The 17,382-nt window shown below is 39.5% G+C and overlaps 1 protein-coding gene across 3 annotated transcripts in view; it reads right to left on the minus strand.

Moving 5' to 3' along the window:
* MNS1 (meiosis specific nuclear structural 1) overlaps positions 1-17,382 on the minus strand; it is a 106,790-nt gene that overhangs the window by 58,317 nt on the left and 31,091 nt on the right. Inside the window, exon 3 of one of the 3 annotated variants that reach the window (XM_077128009.1) lies at positions 15,531-15,658. The exons of 1 other annotated variant lie outside the window; for it this stretch is intronic. In XM_077128009.1, coding sequence (XP_076984124.1) covers positions 15,531-15,658 — 128 coding nt within the window. The remainder of the gene's footprint in view (positions 1-15,530; positions 15,659-17,382) is intronic. One more of the 3 variants, XM_077128010.1, reaches the window with a different exon arrangement.

Raw genomic sequence — 17,382 nt, forward strand, 5'->3', positions numbered from 1 at the left:
TCAATTATTTAGAAAATTTTGAGCAGGATCAGTGTTAGTTCTTTTTGGAATGTTTGTTAATTTCCCTGTGAAGCCATCTAGCCCTGGCCTTTACTTTGTAGGAAGATTTTTGATGGCTGATTAAATCTCTTTACTTGTGATTGGTTTGTTGAGATCTTCTAATTCTTCCTGAGTCAGTGTAGGTTGTCTGTATGTTTCCAGGAATTTATCCATTCCATCTAAGTTGCCTAGTTTGTTGGCATATAGTTGTTCATTGTATCCTCTTATGATTTCTTTTATTTCTTCAGGGTCTGTGGCAACACACCCCTTCTCATTTCTGATTTTGTTTAATTCCATCCTCTCTCTTTTTTTCTTTGTCAGTCTTGCTAGTGGCCCATCAGTTTTATTGATTTTCTCAAAGAACCAACTTTTGGTTTTATTGACTCTTTCTATTGTTCTTTTGTTCTCCCATTCCTTTATCTCTGCTTTAATCTTTGTTATTTCTCTTCTTCTATTTGCTTTGGGGTTAGTTCACTGTTTTCTCAAGTTCTTCCACTTAAGCTGTTAAGTCCTTGACTTTTGCTCCTTCTTGTTTTTTAATATAAACATTTAGGGCAACAAATTTCCCTCTCAGCACAGCCTTTGCTGCATCCCATGAGTTCTGATAAGTTGTATTCTCATTTTCATTTGCCTCCCGATAACTACTGCTTTCTCTAGTGATTTCTTCTTTGACCCACTAGTTGTTTAAGAGTGTGTTATTTAATCTCCATGTATTTGTGAATGTTCTCGTTCTTTGGTGGGTATTGAAATTCAGCATCATTCCACTGTGATCAGAGAAAGTGCTTTGAATAACTTGAATGTTTTAAAATGTATAAAGATCAGTTTTGTGCCCAAGCTATGATCTATCCTGAACAATGCTGCATGAGCACTAGAGAAGAACGCATATCCTTGTGTTTTCCAGTGCAATGATGTGTCCGTGAGGTCTAATTCATTTATCAAGTTGTTTAACTTCTCTGCTTCCTTGTTAATCTTCTGTCTCATTGTTCTATCTGTAGAGGAGAGTGGTGTATTAAAGTCTCGTACTATTATTGTTGAAACATCTATCGCTCCCTTCAATTTTGCCAATGTCTGTCTCAGGTACTTTGGAACTCCTTGATTGGAGCATATACATTTATCATTGCTATATCTTCTTGGTGAATTGTCCCTTTTATTAATATATAGTGTCCTTCTTTGTTTCTTATGATGTCTTTGCATTTAAAGTCCATTTTGTCCAATTTAGTAAAGCTACTCCTGCTTTCTTTTGGTTACAACTTGCATGGAACATCTTTTTCCATTCTCTCACTTTCAATCTATTTGTATCCTTGTGTCTAAGGTGAATCTCTTGTAAGCAGCATATAGCTGGATTATATTTCCTAATCCATTCTGCCAATCTGTACCTTTAAATTGATATCTTTAGTCTATTAACATTCAAAGTTATTACTGAAAATGTATTTCTTGAATTCACCATCTTATGTTTTTATTTTATTTGTCAGATCTATATATTCTCTTCCCTCTTTCTCTTTTTATCCTTAAAGTTACCCTTACTGGTATTCTTCAATTCTGTACCCTCCTCCACACTTCATCTCCTTCTTCTTCTTTTTTTTTTTCAACTGGCAGAACTCCCTTTAGTGTTTCTTGTAGGGCCGTTTTCTTGTTGACAAATTCTTTCAGGATTTGTTTTTCTGTGAAAATTTTAATCTTTCCCTCAGTTTTGAAGGACAGTTTGGCTGGGTATAGAATTCTTGGCTGGAAGTCTTTCTCTTTCAGGATCTTAAATATATCATACTACTGCCTTCTTGCCTCCATGGTGCCAGTTGAGTAGACTGAACTTAGTCTTATGTGGTTTCCCCTGTTCGTAGTATTTTCTCTCACCACTTTCAGGATTTTCTGCTTCTCTTCAACATCTGGCAGACTGATTAGTATATGTCTTGGGGAAGGTCTATTTGGATTTATTCTGTTTGGAGTTCGTTGGGCTTCTTTGACTTGTATATTTTATGTCCTTTATAAGAGTTGGGAAGATTTCCCCCATTATATCCTTAAGTACTCTTCCTAGCCCTGTAGTCCTCTCTTCTCCTTCTGGAACACCAATGATCCTTATATTTGTGCGCTTTGTTTTGTCTATCACTTCCCTGTGATCCAATTCAAATCTTTCCATCTTTTTTGCCATTTGCTGTCTTGACTACTCAAAATCAGGTATCCTGTCCTCTAGATTACTTATTCTTTCTTCTGTCTCCTCAAATCTGGTGTTGTGTGCCTCTAGTATGTTTTTTATTTGATCAGTCTTTAATCTGTAATATCTGCTATTTTTCTATTTATTCTTTCAGATTCCTCTTTATGCTCCTTTAGTGTCTTCTTTTTTTTTTTTTTAATTTTTTTTTATTAATCAAAAAAAAGAAAAGAAATTAACACAACATTTAGAAATCATTCCATTCTACAAATGCACTCAGTAATTCTTGGTATCATCACATAGATGTATGATCATCATTTCTTAGTACATTTGCATCGATTTAGGAAAAGAACTAGCAAAACAGCAGAAAAAGATATAGAATGTTAATATAGAGAAGAGAATTAAAGTAATAAAACTAATAATATATATATATATATAAAGGAAAAAGAAAAAAAAACAAAAACAAAAGATACAAACACACAAACAAACAAACAAAAAACCATATTTCAGGTGCAGCTTCATTCAGTGTTCCAACCTAGTTACATTACACTTAGGTATTATTGTGCTGTCCATTTTTGAGTTTTTATATCTAGTCCTGTTGCACAGTCTGTATCCCTTCAGCTCCAATTACCCATTATCTTACCCTGTTTCTAACTCCTGCTGGTCTCTGTTACCAATGATATATTCCAAGCTGATTCTCGAATGTCGGTTCACATCAGTGGGACCTTACAGTATTTGTCCTTTAGTTTTGGGCTAGACTCACTCAGCATAATGTTCTCTAGGTCCATCCATGTTATTACATGCTTCATAAGTTTAGTCTGTCTTAAAGCTGCATAATATTCCATCGTAGGTATACGCCACAGTTTGTTTAGCCACTCGTCTGTTGATGAACATTTTGGCTGTTTCCATCTCTTTGCAATTGTTGATAATGCTGCTATAAACACTGGTGTGCAAATGTCCGTCTGTGTCTTTGCCCTTAAGTCCTTTGAGTAGATACCTAGCAGTGGTATTGCTGGGTCGTAATCCATTCTGCCATTCTATGTCTTTTGATTGGGAAATTCAGTCCATTAACTTTTAGTATTATTACTGTTTGGATAATATTTTCCTCTACCATTTTGGCTTTTGTATTATATATATCATATCTGATTTTCCTTCTTTCTACACTTTACTCCATACCTCTCTCTTCTGTCTTTTCGTATCCGACTCTAGTGCTCCCTTTAGTATTTCTTGCAGAGCTGGTCTCTTGGTCACAAATTCTCTCAGTGACTTTTTGTCTATAAATGTTTTAATTTCTCCTTCATTTTTGAAGGACAATTTTGCTGGATATAGGAGTCTTGGTTGGCAGTTTTTCTCTTTTAGTAATTTAAATATATCATCCCACTGTCTTCTAGCTTCCGTGGTTTCTGCTGAGAAATCTACACATAGTCTTATTGGGTTTCCCTTGTATGTGACAGATTGTTTTTCTCTTGCTGCTTTCAAGATCCTCTCTTTCTCATTGACCTCTGACATTCTAACTAGTAAATGTCTTGGAGAACGCCTATTTGGGTCTATTCTCTTTGGGGTGCGCTGCACTTCTTGGATCTGCAAATTTAGGTCTTTCATAAGAGTTGGGAAATTTTCAGTGATAATTTCTTCCATTAGTTTTTCTCCTCCTTTTCCCTTCTCTTCTCCTTCTGGGACACCCACAACACGTATATTTGTGCGCTTCATATTGTCATTCAGTTCCCTGATCCCCTGCTCAAGTTTTTCCACTCTTTTCCCTATAGTTTCTGTTTCTTTTTGGAATTCAGATGTTCCATCCTCCAGTTCACTAATTGTAGCTTCTGTCTCTTTAGATCTACCATTGTAGGTATCCATTGTTTTTTCTATTTTTTCTTCTTTGTCCTTCACTCCCATAAGTTCTGTGATTTGTTTTTTCAGATTTTCTATTTCTTCTTTTTGTTCAGCCCATGTCTTCTTCATGTCCTCCCTCAATTTACTGATTTGGTTTTTGAAGAATTTTTCCATTTCTGTTCGTATATTCAGCATTAGTTGTCTCAGCTCCTGTATCTCATTTGAACTATTGGTTTGTTCCTTTGACTGGGCCATATCTTCAATTTTCCGAGCGTCATCCATTATTTTCTGCTGGTGTCTGGGCATTTGATCAGATTTCCCTGGGTGTGGGACCCAGCTGGTTGAAAGGTTTTTCTGTGAAATCTCTGGGCTCTGTTTTTCTTTTCCTGCCCAGTAGGTGGCGCTCGTGGCGCTCGTCTGTCTGCACGGCAGTCGGCCCGGGAAACCGCGCGTGGAGGCGGGGGTCGCTGGCCGCCGCGGCTTGGGAGAGTGCCAGTCCTAATTGCCCAGCTGGCCCGAAACACCAAGCGTGACGGGAGGGCCCCGCTATCCAACGTTCCCAGTCAGACCGGGGAGCCACGTGCGTGGAGGGGACCCCAGTCGCCAGCCGCCCCGGCCGGGAAAACGCGCGCCCCTCGGGTATCTCACCGCAGCAGATTCTCCCTGCCCGTTCAGCTGTTCCAGAATGGGGTACGCTGTCTTTTTGGTCTCTGTCGTGACTCCGGGAGCTGTTTCGTATTGTTTCTGTTTCTTTAGTTGCTTTTCTGGAGGCGGAACTAAGACCCGCACGTCTTACTAAGCCGCCATCTTCTCCGGAAGTCCTTTAGTGTCTTCTTGATCTCCTTTATATCATTAACTATCCCACTTAATTTATTAAGCAGAGTTATATGAACATCTTATAACTAATTGTTGCAATGTCTGTGTCCCCTCTGGTGTTTTATTTTGGCCGTTAGGCTGGGCTATAGCTGTCTGCACTGTGATAGGCTAAGTGATGTTCTGCTGTTTTCATAGCATGTAAATATTTTGATTGATTTATTCTGGGAATTGATTTCTTCTAGTAGTCTAAAGCCTTGTGTTTGCAGGGTGGGTGTGTAGCAGGATACAGGATACAGGATAAGGGACAACAGTGCGGTGATGTATTGCAACACAGGTATAGGCACAGGTTGGGGATGTTATGCTGGTGCTTGTGAACATGGACACCCAGCAGCCAGGGAGGATGCAGCTGTGTGGGTGCACAGGTCTCGGGGTCGTAACCCTGGGGTACCCTGGTCTAAGGTTCAGGGACCTTTGTGAACATGCAAAGAGCTTTGCAACATGTTGGCGGTTTGCGTTCATGGGCTGGGGCGGATGTGACCTGGCTGTGCACATCAGCACTTTCTTAGAGCTGGGAAGCGTGACTGAGGCCTGTATGCATGCGCAGTTCTAGGAATGCCATAAACTGATGTTCCCCAAGCTGAAGGGTGTGACTGGCGGCTGAGCACATGCACTGGTCTAGGAGTGTCATAAACTCATACACAGAGATCGGGTGGGGGTGGGGCAGCAGGGGGTGAGGGGCGGCAGGGGGTGAGGCAGGGGGTGAGGGTACGACACTATGGATGGAGGGCAGGTGTAGCTTGGATATGGAGGTTTGTGCCTGCAGCTTTTATGTGTTGATGACAGCCTGCAGGGAGCAGGGAGGGGGAGGTAGTGCTCAGAAGGGTTACAGGAGAGATGGGTTGGGCTGCACTTCAGGTGGGGGTGTGCAGCAGGTGTGTGCAATGGAGGTTGGTGGGGTGGGGGCACTTGGAGCAAGCAGAGAGGGGGCAGGTGACAGGGTTCAGGTGTGTGAGGTGTGGGGTGAGTCGTGGGTCATGGGGCTGCACTGGTGAGGGTAGGATGTTCAAGGAATGTGGCTTGGCTTACTTCCTAGTCCCCAGCTCCCTGTCCGTGGGCTCCAAGCTTACACATTAGGCTCCAGTTTTCTGCTTCTCAGCTCCTCAGCTCCTGCAACCAGGGCCACCCTATGTGGTGCATAAGTCTCTCCTAGGTCAGTTGCACTTTTGAACTGCCATCTCAGTTGCCTGCCCGTCCCTTCTCTAACTTTTCCTTGGAGCAGAGCTAAACTCACTCTACCCTATTCAGTCATCTTCCTAGATACACAAGTAGGATATTGTAAGCATAGCAGTCTCAGGTCTGATATGTTAACTCTTCTGTGTACAGCCTCTTCTTGCAGTCATTATTTCTTATCATATTTTCTCTGCTACTGATTTGTAAATTACATATTCTTTTCCAAACTTTTATGATTGTGATAACATGTTTCTTTGATGTATTTTAAGTCTAATAAAATTAGCTCATTTTTACTTACTACAATTGAAGCATCCTTTAACTCAACTTATTCACTTCGTCTCACTTTTGCCTACATTTTTATTATATTTTTATTCTTTACATATTTTAACAACCAAAACATTATAATAAATGTTTTAAAGATTCAAATTTCACTTGAATTTACTACATATTTACCAATTCCATCACTCTTCACTATTGCCTGCAGTTCTGTAACCTGCAGAAAATTTGGGACCATTTTCCACCTACCTAAAGAACAACTTCTAGTACTTCTTTTAATGCAAGATGACTGGTGATTGTATTAGTTTCATAGGGCTACCATAACAAAGTGTCACAAACTAGGTGGCTTAATGCAACAGAAATTATTCTCAGTTTTGGAGGCGAGAAATCTGAAACCAAGGTGTTGACAGGGCCATGCTCCCTCTAAAGCCTCTAGAAAAGAATCTGTTCCATGCCCCTCTCCTAACTTCTGCTGGTTGCTGAAAATCTTTGATATTGTTTGGTTTTAGGTGCCTCACTCTAATTTCTGCCTCTGCCATCACATGGCTTGCTTCCTTGTGTCTGTATATCTTCACATTGACTTCTTATAAGGACATTAGTCATTGAATTTAGGGGCTACAAAAATCCATTATGCTTAATTAATTTCATCTGTGAAGACTATTTTCAAGTAACGTCATATTTGGAGGTTCTGGGTAGTCATGAATTTGGGGAGGATGCTATTCAACTCAGTCCAGTGATCAATCCTCTGGTTTGTGTATGTGTGTCGGTGGGTAGGTGAAAATGTCTATTTTATGTTCATATCTTTATTTATCACATCTACTTTATAAGTTAACAGCTTGATTATCAGTCTGAAATATGATATCTGGGAAAATAAAGGAAAAGTGACTATCTCTTTTAAACTGTCTTTTGGTTGCATTTAAATGCAAATTATATATGAGGTACTTAATTTTTTTGCTTCCACAAAGCTAAGTGTTAACTATGTAATAAACACAGTTGTTAATTGTGTAATTATTAGTTATTAATACTACCATAAATAAAATAGAATTTCTATAAATAGGCACTGAGTTTCTCACCTCATCATTGTTAAAAGCAATGATGGAAACGAAATTGTTGCTGAAATATTTGCTTGAATTTTAAAATCATGTGTTCAAAATCAATTAACAAGATTCATGATTTCTGAACTCAAGCAAAGATTTTCAAAATTAATTTCACTGATCTTTAATTTATCATGGGTTTAAAATATTAATTGCTTTTCAATATAAACAGACTAATCTAAGGATTTTTAATTATTTAGGACAGCTTTTAAGCTCTGCAGTAAATGTTTCCTTGCAATTTGCAGATGAATACACTGATTTGAAAAATGGTCCTTTTTTGCATGTCAGTCAAAATTTTGCCATGGCTTATGCACAAAATTAAAAAAAAAATCTTTGCACATACTCTAAATGAAAAAGTACTGAAATAAATGACTTTGCCTTCAGTTTCGAAGAAAATTTTCACAAGATATAGTATTCTAGATAGGTTAGTTTCTGTCAGTCCTTTAAATCCACTGTCTTCTGGTTTCCCTTGGTTCTGTCTGAAAGTCAGCTATGGTCTTATTGTCGCTCCTTTGAAGGGAATATATCTTTTTTGTCTGGCTTCTTTTATGATTTTTTCTATTGCTGGATTTCAGAATTTTGACTAGGATGACTACAGGTATGGTTTTCATTATGTATTGCTTTTGAATCTATGGCTTTATGCCTTTGATTATTTTTTAAAATTCTTGGCCATTATCTCTTCAAACACTATGTCTGCATCATTTTATTTCACCTCTACTATCAGGTCTAAAATCATATATGTGTTAGAACTTGCCACTATAGCCCATATCTCTGTTAAGCTTTCTTCTATATTTTTTATCCTCTTTTTCTATGTACTTTTTCTGAATATTATCCACTGACCTATCTTCCAGTTCACAAATTATCTCTTCATTTGTGTCTAATCTAATAAAATCTAATTGTAATACTGATATAGAACATACAGTAAAGTATACAAATCTTAAGTAGCTTTTAAAATGATGTTGAACACCTTCCCATATGCTTAACCTTGTTTGGCTTCTTTAATCTCAGCCATACTTTTGAAATCAGCAGAAACCTCTACGGGAAATGTCACTACAAATGCAATGCTCACAATTCTGGTTTCCTTCCCCCTCCCAAATCTTGGATCTACATTCCTCACTGTCTTAGTAGCTTGCTAATGTTTATATTTATTTTCAGTGTTTTCAAGATTTTATTGTCCTCAGAAGGAGCATTTATCTGAATCACCTATTCTGTGGTTGGCAGAAGGTGAGAGTCCCCTATTTAATTCCTCTATCAATGAAGTAGACAAAAAAAAAGTGATATAATATTATTTGTTCAGATGACATATAACTATGAATGATATCTAATAATTAATGGAGAATTAGGGTCCAAAAAATATTTTGAGACTAGAACAATATTTAGACTTTAGCAGTAATTTTAAAGCTTTTCTTAGGGTTTAAGAATCATTTGACACAGTAGGTTGATTTAGGTATTCTAATGACACATCTTCATGTTAATTCATGTCCCTGTGGGTATGAACTCATTGTAAATAGGACCTCTTGAAGATGATATTTTTGGTTAAGATGTGGCCTAAATGAATGAGGATAGGCCCTAATTTGGAATATTGGAGACCTTATAAAGAAAATCTAGACTCACAGAGGCAGAGAGAAGAGGACAATGCCATGTGAAAGGAGGCAGAAATTCAAGCCAAGGAACCACAAGGATTGCAGCAAGCCATCACCAGAATGCTATCAACCCTGGAGGAAAGCAGGGTCTTGCCAAGGCCTTCATTTTGAATCTCTGGCCTCTGAAACCATGAACCAAGATGCCTGTTTGTTAAGCCAATCCACTGTGTGGCACTTGTCATAGCAACATGACAAACTAAGATACAACGGAATCTGATTAAAGTTGTGGATCCAGAAAAATATACAAAGGTACATTTGTCAAAAATATAAAGATAAATTTTGAAAGGTTCATACACACTTAAAGCTCTTCATGGATCCTCTAAGATTCTACAGAAGCTCTGCTCAATCAAGATAAACTATAACAGCTACCAAAGTAAATTTCCAATGTATTCAGCACCATAAGTACAGGATGGTTATATAGTTGCCCCTAAGTTTTAATCAACAGTGTGGCATGATCATCCCTAAGAAGAAATTAGATCTTAGGCAGTATTAAGAATTATATTCTAGGATTGTAGGAAGATGAGGGAGTAGGGAGCTCTAGGACTCAATCTTTACATCAGAACAACTGTTAAACAGGCAAGAACTATCTGAAACAACTGTCTTGGAACTCTGGAGGCCAGAAGAACACTGTACAGTATCCAGGGAAGAGTGGAAGGGAGAGGCTGATAAATTATGTAAAATAACAGTAAACTGCTCTTTCTGCATGGCAGCTGCCAGGATCTATCCTCCATTCTTGCAGCAGGCCACCATGATGTTCCACCCTGGCTACCTCAATGATGGCAAAAAGGGACATAAAAATCATCTTTCCCAAGACCAGGGGTGGACACAGCCAATCAATGATAATGGCTTTTGATTAGTGGCTTTGGATAACTGGGGCCTGGCTCTGAGGATGGTCATTGTTTCAAACCACTTCCGACAAACACAGCAGCAGCTATTGTTTCAAGCTGTCCCAGACAAACACAGTGGCAAAGGAGACAGAGACGCTATGATCCCTCAGGGCTGCAGGGGACAGTTAGTAGAAGGGCTTCATTTGTTGGATAGGTGAAGAAGCTCAGCTTTGAGAAGCTATGGAAGAAGCTCCTGGCACGTTTCCTGATCCCCTCCCCAGGGCACTTTGACCCAGGTCTGTACCCCACTCATGGGTCCCTGGCCATGGTTCAGCTGGGGAAGACTGACTAGGGAGAGTCGTCTCCAATGTGCCCCTCCTTCCAGAATTTGTTTGTAGCTTGCCAGCTACAAACATCCAGGTAAAGGAAGTCTATTTACTGTGAAAAAGAGGGAACAGCCAAATTCCTGTAAACAGGGGAAATGGGAAACCCCAGCACACTGCTTTTGCCTTGGGCAAATGATAGGAAGGCTGAAGCTCAAGAGAATCTCTGTCTTATCACCAGGTGATTATAAAATCAGGAAACAGACATCTCAGGAATAAATCCCAGATTTAACATATTAAAATGTCAAAATATACAACAGCAAAAGGGTACAAGACAAACAATGAAACAGGAAATTATGGCCTATCCAAAGGAAGAGGAGAGAAATCCAAACTACAACAACAAAGACCAGGATATGAACACACCAAAGCCTTTAAAAATGCTCAAGGAAATGAAGGAAAATACAGAGAAAGAAATAAAGGCTACCAGGAAAACAAAGATCAACATGAGAAAGAAATAAAATAAATTTCTATAAAGATAGAAATTTTTAAAAAGAACTGTACAGAACATTTAGAGTTGATGATCACAATAATTGAAATGAAAAATTCCCAGGAGATTTTCAAGAGCTGATTGGGGCTGGCAAAAGAAAGAATGAGTGAACTCAAAGACAAGACTCTTGAAATGAGTCAGGCTGAGGAGCAGAAAGGAAAAAGAAATTGTAAAAGTGAAAACAGCCTAAGCGCTATGGGACACAATCAAGCACACCAATATACACATTTATGGGCGTCTCAGAAGGAGGAGAATGAAAGAGGAAAACAGAATATTCAAAGAAACAATAGCAGAGAACTTCCCAAACCTAGCAAAAGATATTAATATGTACATCCAGGAAGCCCAGAGAATCCCAAACAGAATAAATATGAAGAAAAATACACCATGTGTGCCAGTATGAATCTGTTGTGTACCCCAAAAAGCCATGTCCTTTAATTCTCATTCAATATTGCTAGGTGGGATCTTTCTTATTGTTTCCATGGAGATGTGACCCACACAGTTGTGGCTGGTAATTTTAGATTATGGTTTCCATGGAGATGTGTCTCCACCCATTCAAAGTGGGGTTGCTGCGGGCCACGGTGGCTCAGCAGGCAGGAATGCTTGCCTGTGATGCCAGAGGACCCGGGTTCAATTCCCGGTGCCTGCCCATGTTAAAAAAAAAAAAAAAAAAAGATAGCCAAAGTGGGGTTGCTTAGTAGAGCACTTTAAAAGGGAACCATTTTGCAAAGAGTTGACAGAGTCTACAAAGCCAGAGAGCTTCGGAGATGCAGAAGTAAAATGCGCCTGGGGAAGCCACTGAAGGAGCCTGGAGAGAAAGCTAGCAAATGTTGCCACGTGGCTTTCCAGCTGAGAGAAACCCAGAACATCATTGGCCTTCTTGAGTCAAGGTATCTTTCCCTGGATACCTTAATTTGGACATTTTCACAACCTTAGAACTGTCAACTTGCAACTTAATAAATTCCCCTTTTTAAAAGCCACTCCATTTCTGATATATTGCATTCCAGAATATTCAAAGAAATAATGGCAGAGAACTTCCCAAACCTAGCAAAAGATGTTAATATGTACATCCAAGAAGCCCAAAGAATCCCAAACAGAATAAATATGAAGAAAAATACACCGTATCATGTTCTAATCATGTATTGAATGCAAAGGATAAGGGAGAGTTCTGAAATGTGCAAAAGAAAATATATCACTAGTATCACAACAATATTAGAGGTAAATAACTAGAGGGAGTTAAGAATTAAGGGGAGTGTCTGGTTTGCTAAAGCTGCTGAAAAGCAATATACCAGAAATGGAACAACTTTTAAAAGGGGGGATTTATTCAGTTGCAGGTTTACAATTATTAAGACATGAAAATGTCCAAATTAAGGCACAAACTAGAGGTTACAAGAAAGGCTGACGCCATCCAGAACACCTCTGTCAGCTGGGAAGGCATGTGGCTGGCATCTGCTGGTTCCTTGCTCCTGGGCTCTGTTGCTTTCTGCCTTTGTTCTTATGAGGGTTCCTCACTAGCTTCTCCAGGGCTGGTTTTCATCTCTGGGTTTCCCCTGGCTCTCTATACGTTCTGGTTTGCTTAGTATCTCATGGGAAGGTACAAGGCGACAACCCAGAATCTGCTGGGTTCTGCCCATGTCTAGGCATTTGTTTTCTCTGTTGGCACTCCAAGCATCTCCAAACATCTGTGTCTCTGTCAGCTCTGAAGCAACTGTACTCCAAGCATCTGGATCTCAGGTTTCTCCTAAAGGTTATCCCTTTTAAAGGACTCTAGTAAACTAATCAACACCCACCTTGAATGGATGGAGTTACATCTCCATTTAATCAAAAGGCTACACCCACAATCAGGTGTGTCACAGCTCCATGGAAGTAATCTAACCAAAAGGTCACACCCACAACAGGGTATGTCACTTCTCCATGGAAACAATCCAGTCAAAGTTTCCCACCTTAATCAATAGGTCTGTTCCCTCAAGATTGGTCAGGATTAAAACATAGCTTTTCTGGGGTATATAATAGTTTCAAACTGGCACAGGGAGTTTTGGATTTTCTCTTTGTTATGGGTGTGTGTATCTGTTATTTTTCTTTTTGGAGCAATGAAAATTATCTAAAATTGAGATGGATGATGACTGTACAACTAAACGAGGAAACTATCAGACATTGACTGTTTATCTGCAATAGAATATATGCTATATGAATATATCTCAATAAAATCTGAAGATTCAAAATAAATAAATAAACAGAAAGATTCAAGTACTACAGAAAATGTGGAGAAAGAGGTATATTTATTCAGTGTTGGAAGGGCAGAAGAATTGGGCAGCCCCTCCAGAGAACAATTTAGTGGATCTACAGGAGGCTAAATAGAGTCATCATATGAGTACGCAATCCTGTTACTGGGAATATCTTGGAAAGAACTGAAAGCAGGGACTTAAACAGACATTTGCACATGGATGTTTATGGTGACATTACTCATGATACCCGAGGATAGAGGTAGTCAAAGGATAAAACTAAGAAGCAAAAGGGCGAACTGTGGTGGTGTGTGTGTGTATATATATATGGAAATTGTACAGCTACAGAAAGGAACAAAGTCATAAGGCATGCAACGTGAATGAACCATGAGGACATTATACTGAGCAAAATAAGTCAGAAACAAAAGGATAAATACTGCATGGTCTCTTTTAAAAAATACTTATAAGAAAAATGGAGCCTAGACTGTAAACTCACACAGCAGTTACATTTTATTCCTAAGCACTAAGAGCTATTTCTAAATTCTGAGATGCTGTGGTATATGTGTATAACCTGGTATTTTCCAGGAACTTTGGGTACCTGTGTGACACCTCAGACTCAGCGTTGGAGTTCTACAGCTTGGAAAGTCAGCATTTCTACATATAGCAACTGTTAAAGAAGCCAAAAAAAAGACACAGGGCTTCAATTAGAGATAAGAGTAAATCTGATCTTGTTGGGACTAAGGTAAATCAGAATACAGGGTAAAGGATGATATTGTCTGTATTTAGAACTTCATCTTCTATATGAGACCAAAGAAGAGAGGCTTATTTTGTCTAAAACCTAAATTTTCTGTAACATACAACCCAACTCGACCTGTCTGGCCAATTCAGTTCAACAACCTAAACACAAGAAACCCAGAATTGGGAGCAAGGTCAATTCAGTATAGCTTAATGAAATACCAGGATACATTCCAGAGTATGTTGGGCAGATAATTAAAAACTACTGACAAAGTCCCGTGAAGGACTGGAGAAAAAATATGCAACTATTAATCTTTCCAACCTGGGAAATCCCCAATACTCTCCCAAACATTAGGGACTCCCAAGTTAATAGGCCAAGCCCTTGATCTTAAGTCTTGCTCTTATGAAACTTATTTCTGTAACAGAGAAGCTAAGGCTATGTAGGGGGACATAACCCATCATCCCCCTACGCAGGACATGATGTTCAGGGATGTAAGTCTCCCTGGCAACATGGAACAGGCTCCCAGGGATGAGCCTGCCCCTAGCACTGTGGGATCAATGATGACTACCTGAGTAAATAGGGGAAAAGAAATGTAACAAAATAAGGTGTCAGTGGCTAAAAGATTTCAAACAGAGTCAGGAGCTACTTCGGAGGTTACTCTTATGCAAGCTTCAGTTAGATATTGCTAATTGCCATGGTATGCCAAGTCCCAACCAACAGCATTCCTGAAAAACCTAAAGAATATCCAGGGCTCTATCTGAGATTCTACAGAAGTTTCACTTATTAAGTTTATTTTTCAGAAACTTATTACCTCTAGATTGTTTCTATACAAGAAAAACCCTAAAACCCAGAGTTACCAGTTATCTCCAAGAGGAGATCAACCAGTTGAAACCCCCTTGCACCCTAATGTTGATACCCCTTTTCAACACAAAAATGGTCATTGCCCAAATATTCTTAAAGATTGAGAGAAGGATCAAAGGAGGAAGAAGAGTTATAGCAGAGAAAATAGGATTTAACAAATGAGTATGACTACTGAATCATTTTACTGATGTTTCTTTTTAGTCTCCAGTGACTTAGACCAGTAAAAGTAAATACCTGAGATTGCGAGACTGTAACTCTTACCATACTTTGAAATATGTTCTAAAACTATTTGTTAAAATTTACTTTGAAATTTATTGCTCTCTTGTGCATACGTTACATTTCACAAGAAAAAAATGTTTAAAAAAAAAAAGATTGAGGGCTTGTCCTATTAACTCTGGAGTCCCTATGCTTGAGAGACTGTCAGGAATTTCCCAGGTGGGGAAATTTAACAGTTACATATTTTTAGGAGAATTAATTATGTAGCAACAAGAAATAAAAAGGATTAAAATTGGGAATGAACAAAAAAAGTTCCTGCTGCAGTTACTAAAGGTACTGAAACATAGGCTGAAAACCCACTTTCCAGAAATACTGCAGGAAATTTATGTATGGGCATAGAATTAGATATCACACCTCAAGCTTCTTCCAAGACTGGAATTCAACAAGTCCAGTTTTCATAATAAGAGGTAATTTTAAAAATTACATTAAAGGAAAGAGCATACATTAAATTTTATTTTTCACATTAAATATTAACTTTACTTCTATAAGTATAACTTCTTTTCTCAAATGAATATCTGTAAGATTCAAAGCAATAAACATTTTCAGGCAAAATTCTAACTAAGTTCAATGATAGAAACAAAAAAGTTTACTCTCAGATGGTAAAACTTGCATGAGAGTTTAAAGATGAAGATTAAATGAATGAAATTTAGAGAAACCAAGATACCTGTTTTCTCTTACTTGTTGTCTCATCTTTTCATCCTTTAAGCTTTCATGTTTTAGTTTTGCCAACTGTGTAGCCAATTTTTCTTCTTGTTCAAGCTGGAGTTCCTTCAACCTTTTGTTTTCTTCTGCCTGAATTAAAAAAAAATAGCTAACTTATTTCTCCTCCAGAATCATTCATTAAGGCTAAATTTATTTGATTTGTAATAGAAAACTGCAAGTGTTCCAAAGGAACCAAGGTTGACTTATGTTTTATAACATCAGAGAGCCTTGTAGATATGTTTTCCAAGCTGAAAGTAGTTCAAATTGTACTACTGTAAATTTCTTCATCAAATAACTGTTTAATACATTCCTGTTTATTCTTCAGATTAAAATAAGTTTGATTTTAAAATACATTTTAACTTTATTTCAATATACTTTTCCAAATTTTTATTATCAAAAATTTCAAGTATTGGCGGGGCCAAGATGGCGGCTTAGTAAGGTACGTGCGTCTTGGTTCCTCCTCCAGAGCAACTACTAGGTGAACAGAAAAAGTGCAGAACAGCTCCCGGGGCCACGGCAGGGAATGGACACACAGCGTACCCCAGTCTGGACTGGCTAGACTGACTGTGAGACTCTACTGCAGTGAGATCCCTGAGTGGCACGCGCTTCCCCAAGCCGCGGCAGCTGGCGGCCGGAGCTCCTCCCTCCCTCCTTCCTGGGACGGCTGAGAGTCTTGGAGAGGCAAGCTTCCCAAGCCACGGCGGCCGGCGCCCCTCTTTTGCGGGCGGCTTCCTGGACCGGCTACGAGTCTCGGATCAGAGGACTACCCAAGCCGCGGTGGCCAGCAACAGCGCCCCTGCCCTGCGGGCGGCTTCCTGGTTCAGTGGCGAGTTCCCCAGGCCGCGGCGGTCGGCGACCGGTGCCCCTCCCCCACAGGGGGCTTCCTGGTCCGGTGGTGAGTTCCCCAGGCTGCGGCGGCCAGCGACCGGCACCCCTCCAGGGAGAGGAGGGAATTTCTGACAGTGGCAGGGATGGGGTCCAACCAAACACCAATAGGGGCATTAATAAAGGAGCCACAGGGTCCCCTCAAGCCGCGGCGGCTGGCACCCCACCACGCGCGGCCCCCCGGACCAACTGAGAGAATTGGATCGAAAATCCCCAGGCCGCGGAGAACGGTGACGGGGGGATCCCATACAAACGTGTGCCACGAGCGCCACGTACTGGGCAGGAATAAGAAAAACAGAACCCAGAGATTTCACAGAGAAATCTTCCAACCTGTTGGGTCCAACACCCAGGGAAATCTGACTAAATGCCCAGACGCCAGCAGAAGATAACGGACCACACTCAGAAAATTGAAAATATGGCCCAGTCAAAGGAACAAACCAATGGTTAAAATGAGATACAGGAGCTGAGACAACTAATGCTGATTATACGAACAGAAATGGAAAAACTCTTCAAAAACAAAATCGATAAACTGAGGGAGGACATGAAGAAGACATGGGCTGAACAAAAAGAAGAAATAGAAAAACTGAAAAAAAAATCACAGAACTTATGGAAGTGAAGGATAAAGTAGAAAAGATGGAAAAAACAAGGGATACCTACAATGATAGATTTAAAGAGACAGAAGATAGAAGTAGTGATTTGGAGGATGGAACATCTGAATTCCAAAAAGAAACAGAAACTACCAGGAAAAGAATGGAAAAATTTGAACAGGGCATCAGGGAACTCAAGGACAATATGAACCGCACAAATATACGTGTTGTGGGTGTCCCAGAAGGAGAAGAGAAGGGAAAAGGAGGAGAAAAACTAATGGAAGAAATTATCACTGAAAATTTCCAAACTCTTATGAAAGACCTAAAATTACAAATCCAAGA

This window comes from Tamandua tetradactyla, chromosome 14, assembly GCF_023851605.1.
Source record: "Tamandua tetradactyla isolate mTamTet1 chromosome 14, mTamTet1.pri, whole genome shotgun sequence".
Classification (NCBI taxonomy): domain Eukaryota; kingdom Metazoa; phylum Chordata; class Mammalia; order Pilosa; family Myrmecophagidae; genus Tamandua; species Tamandua tetradactyla.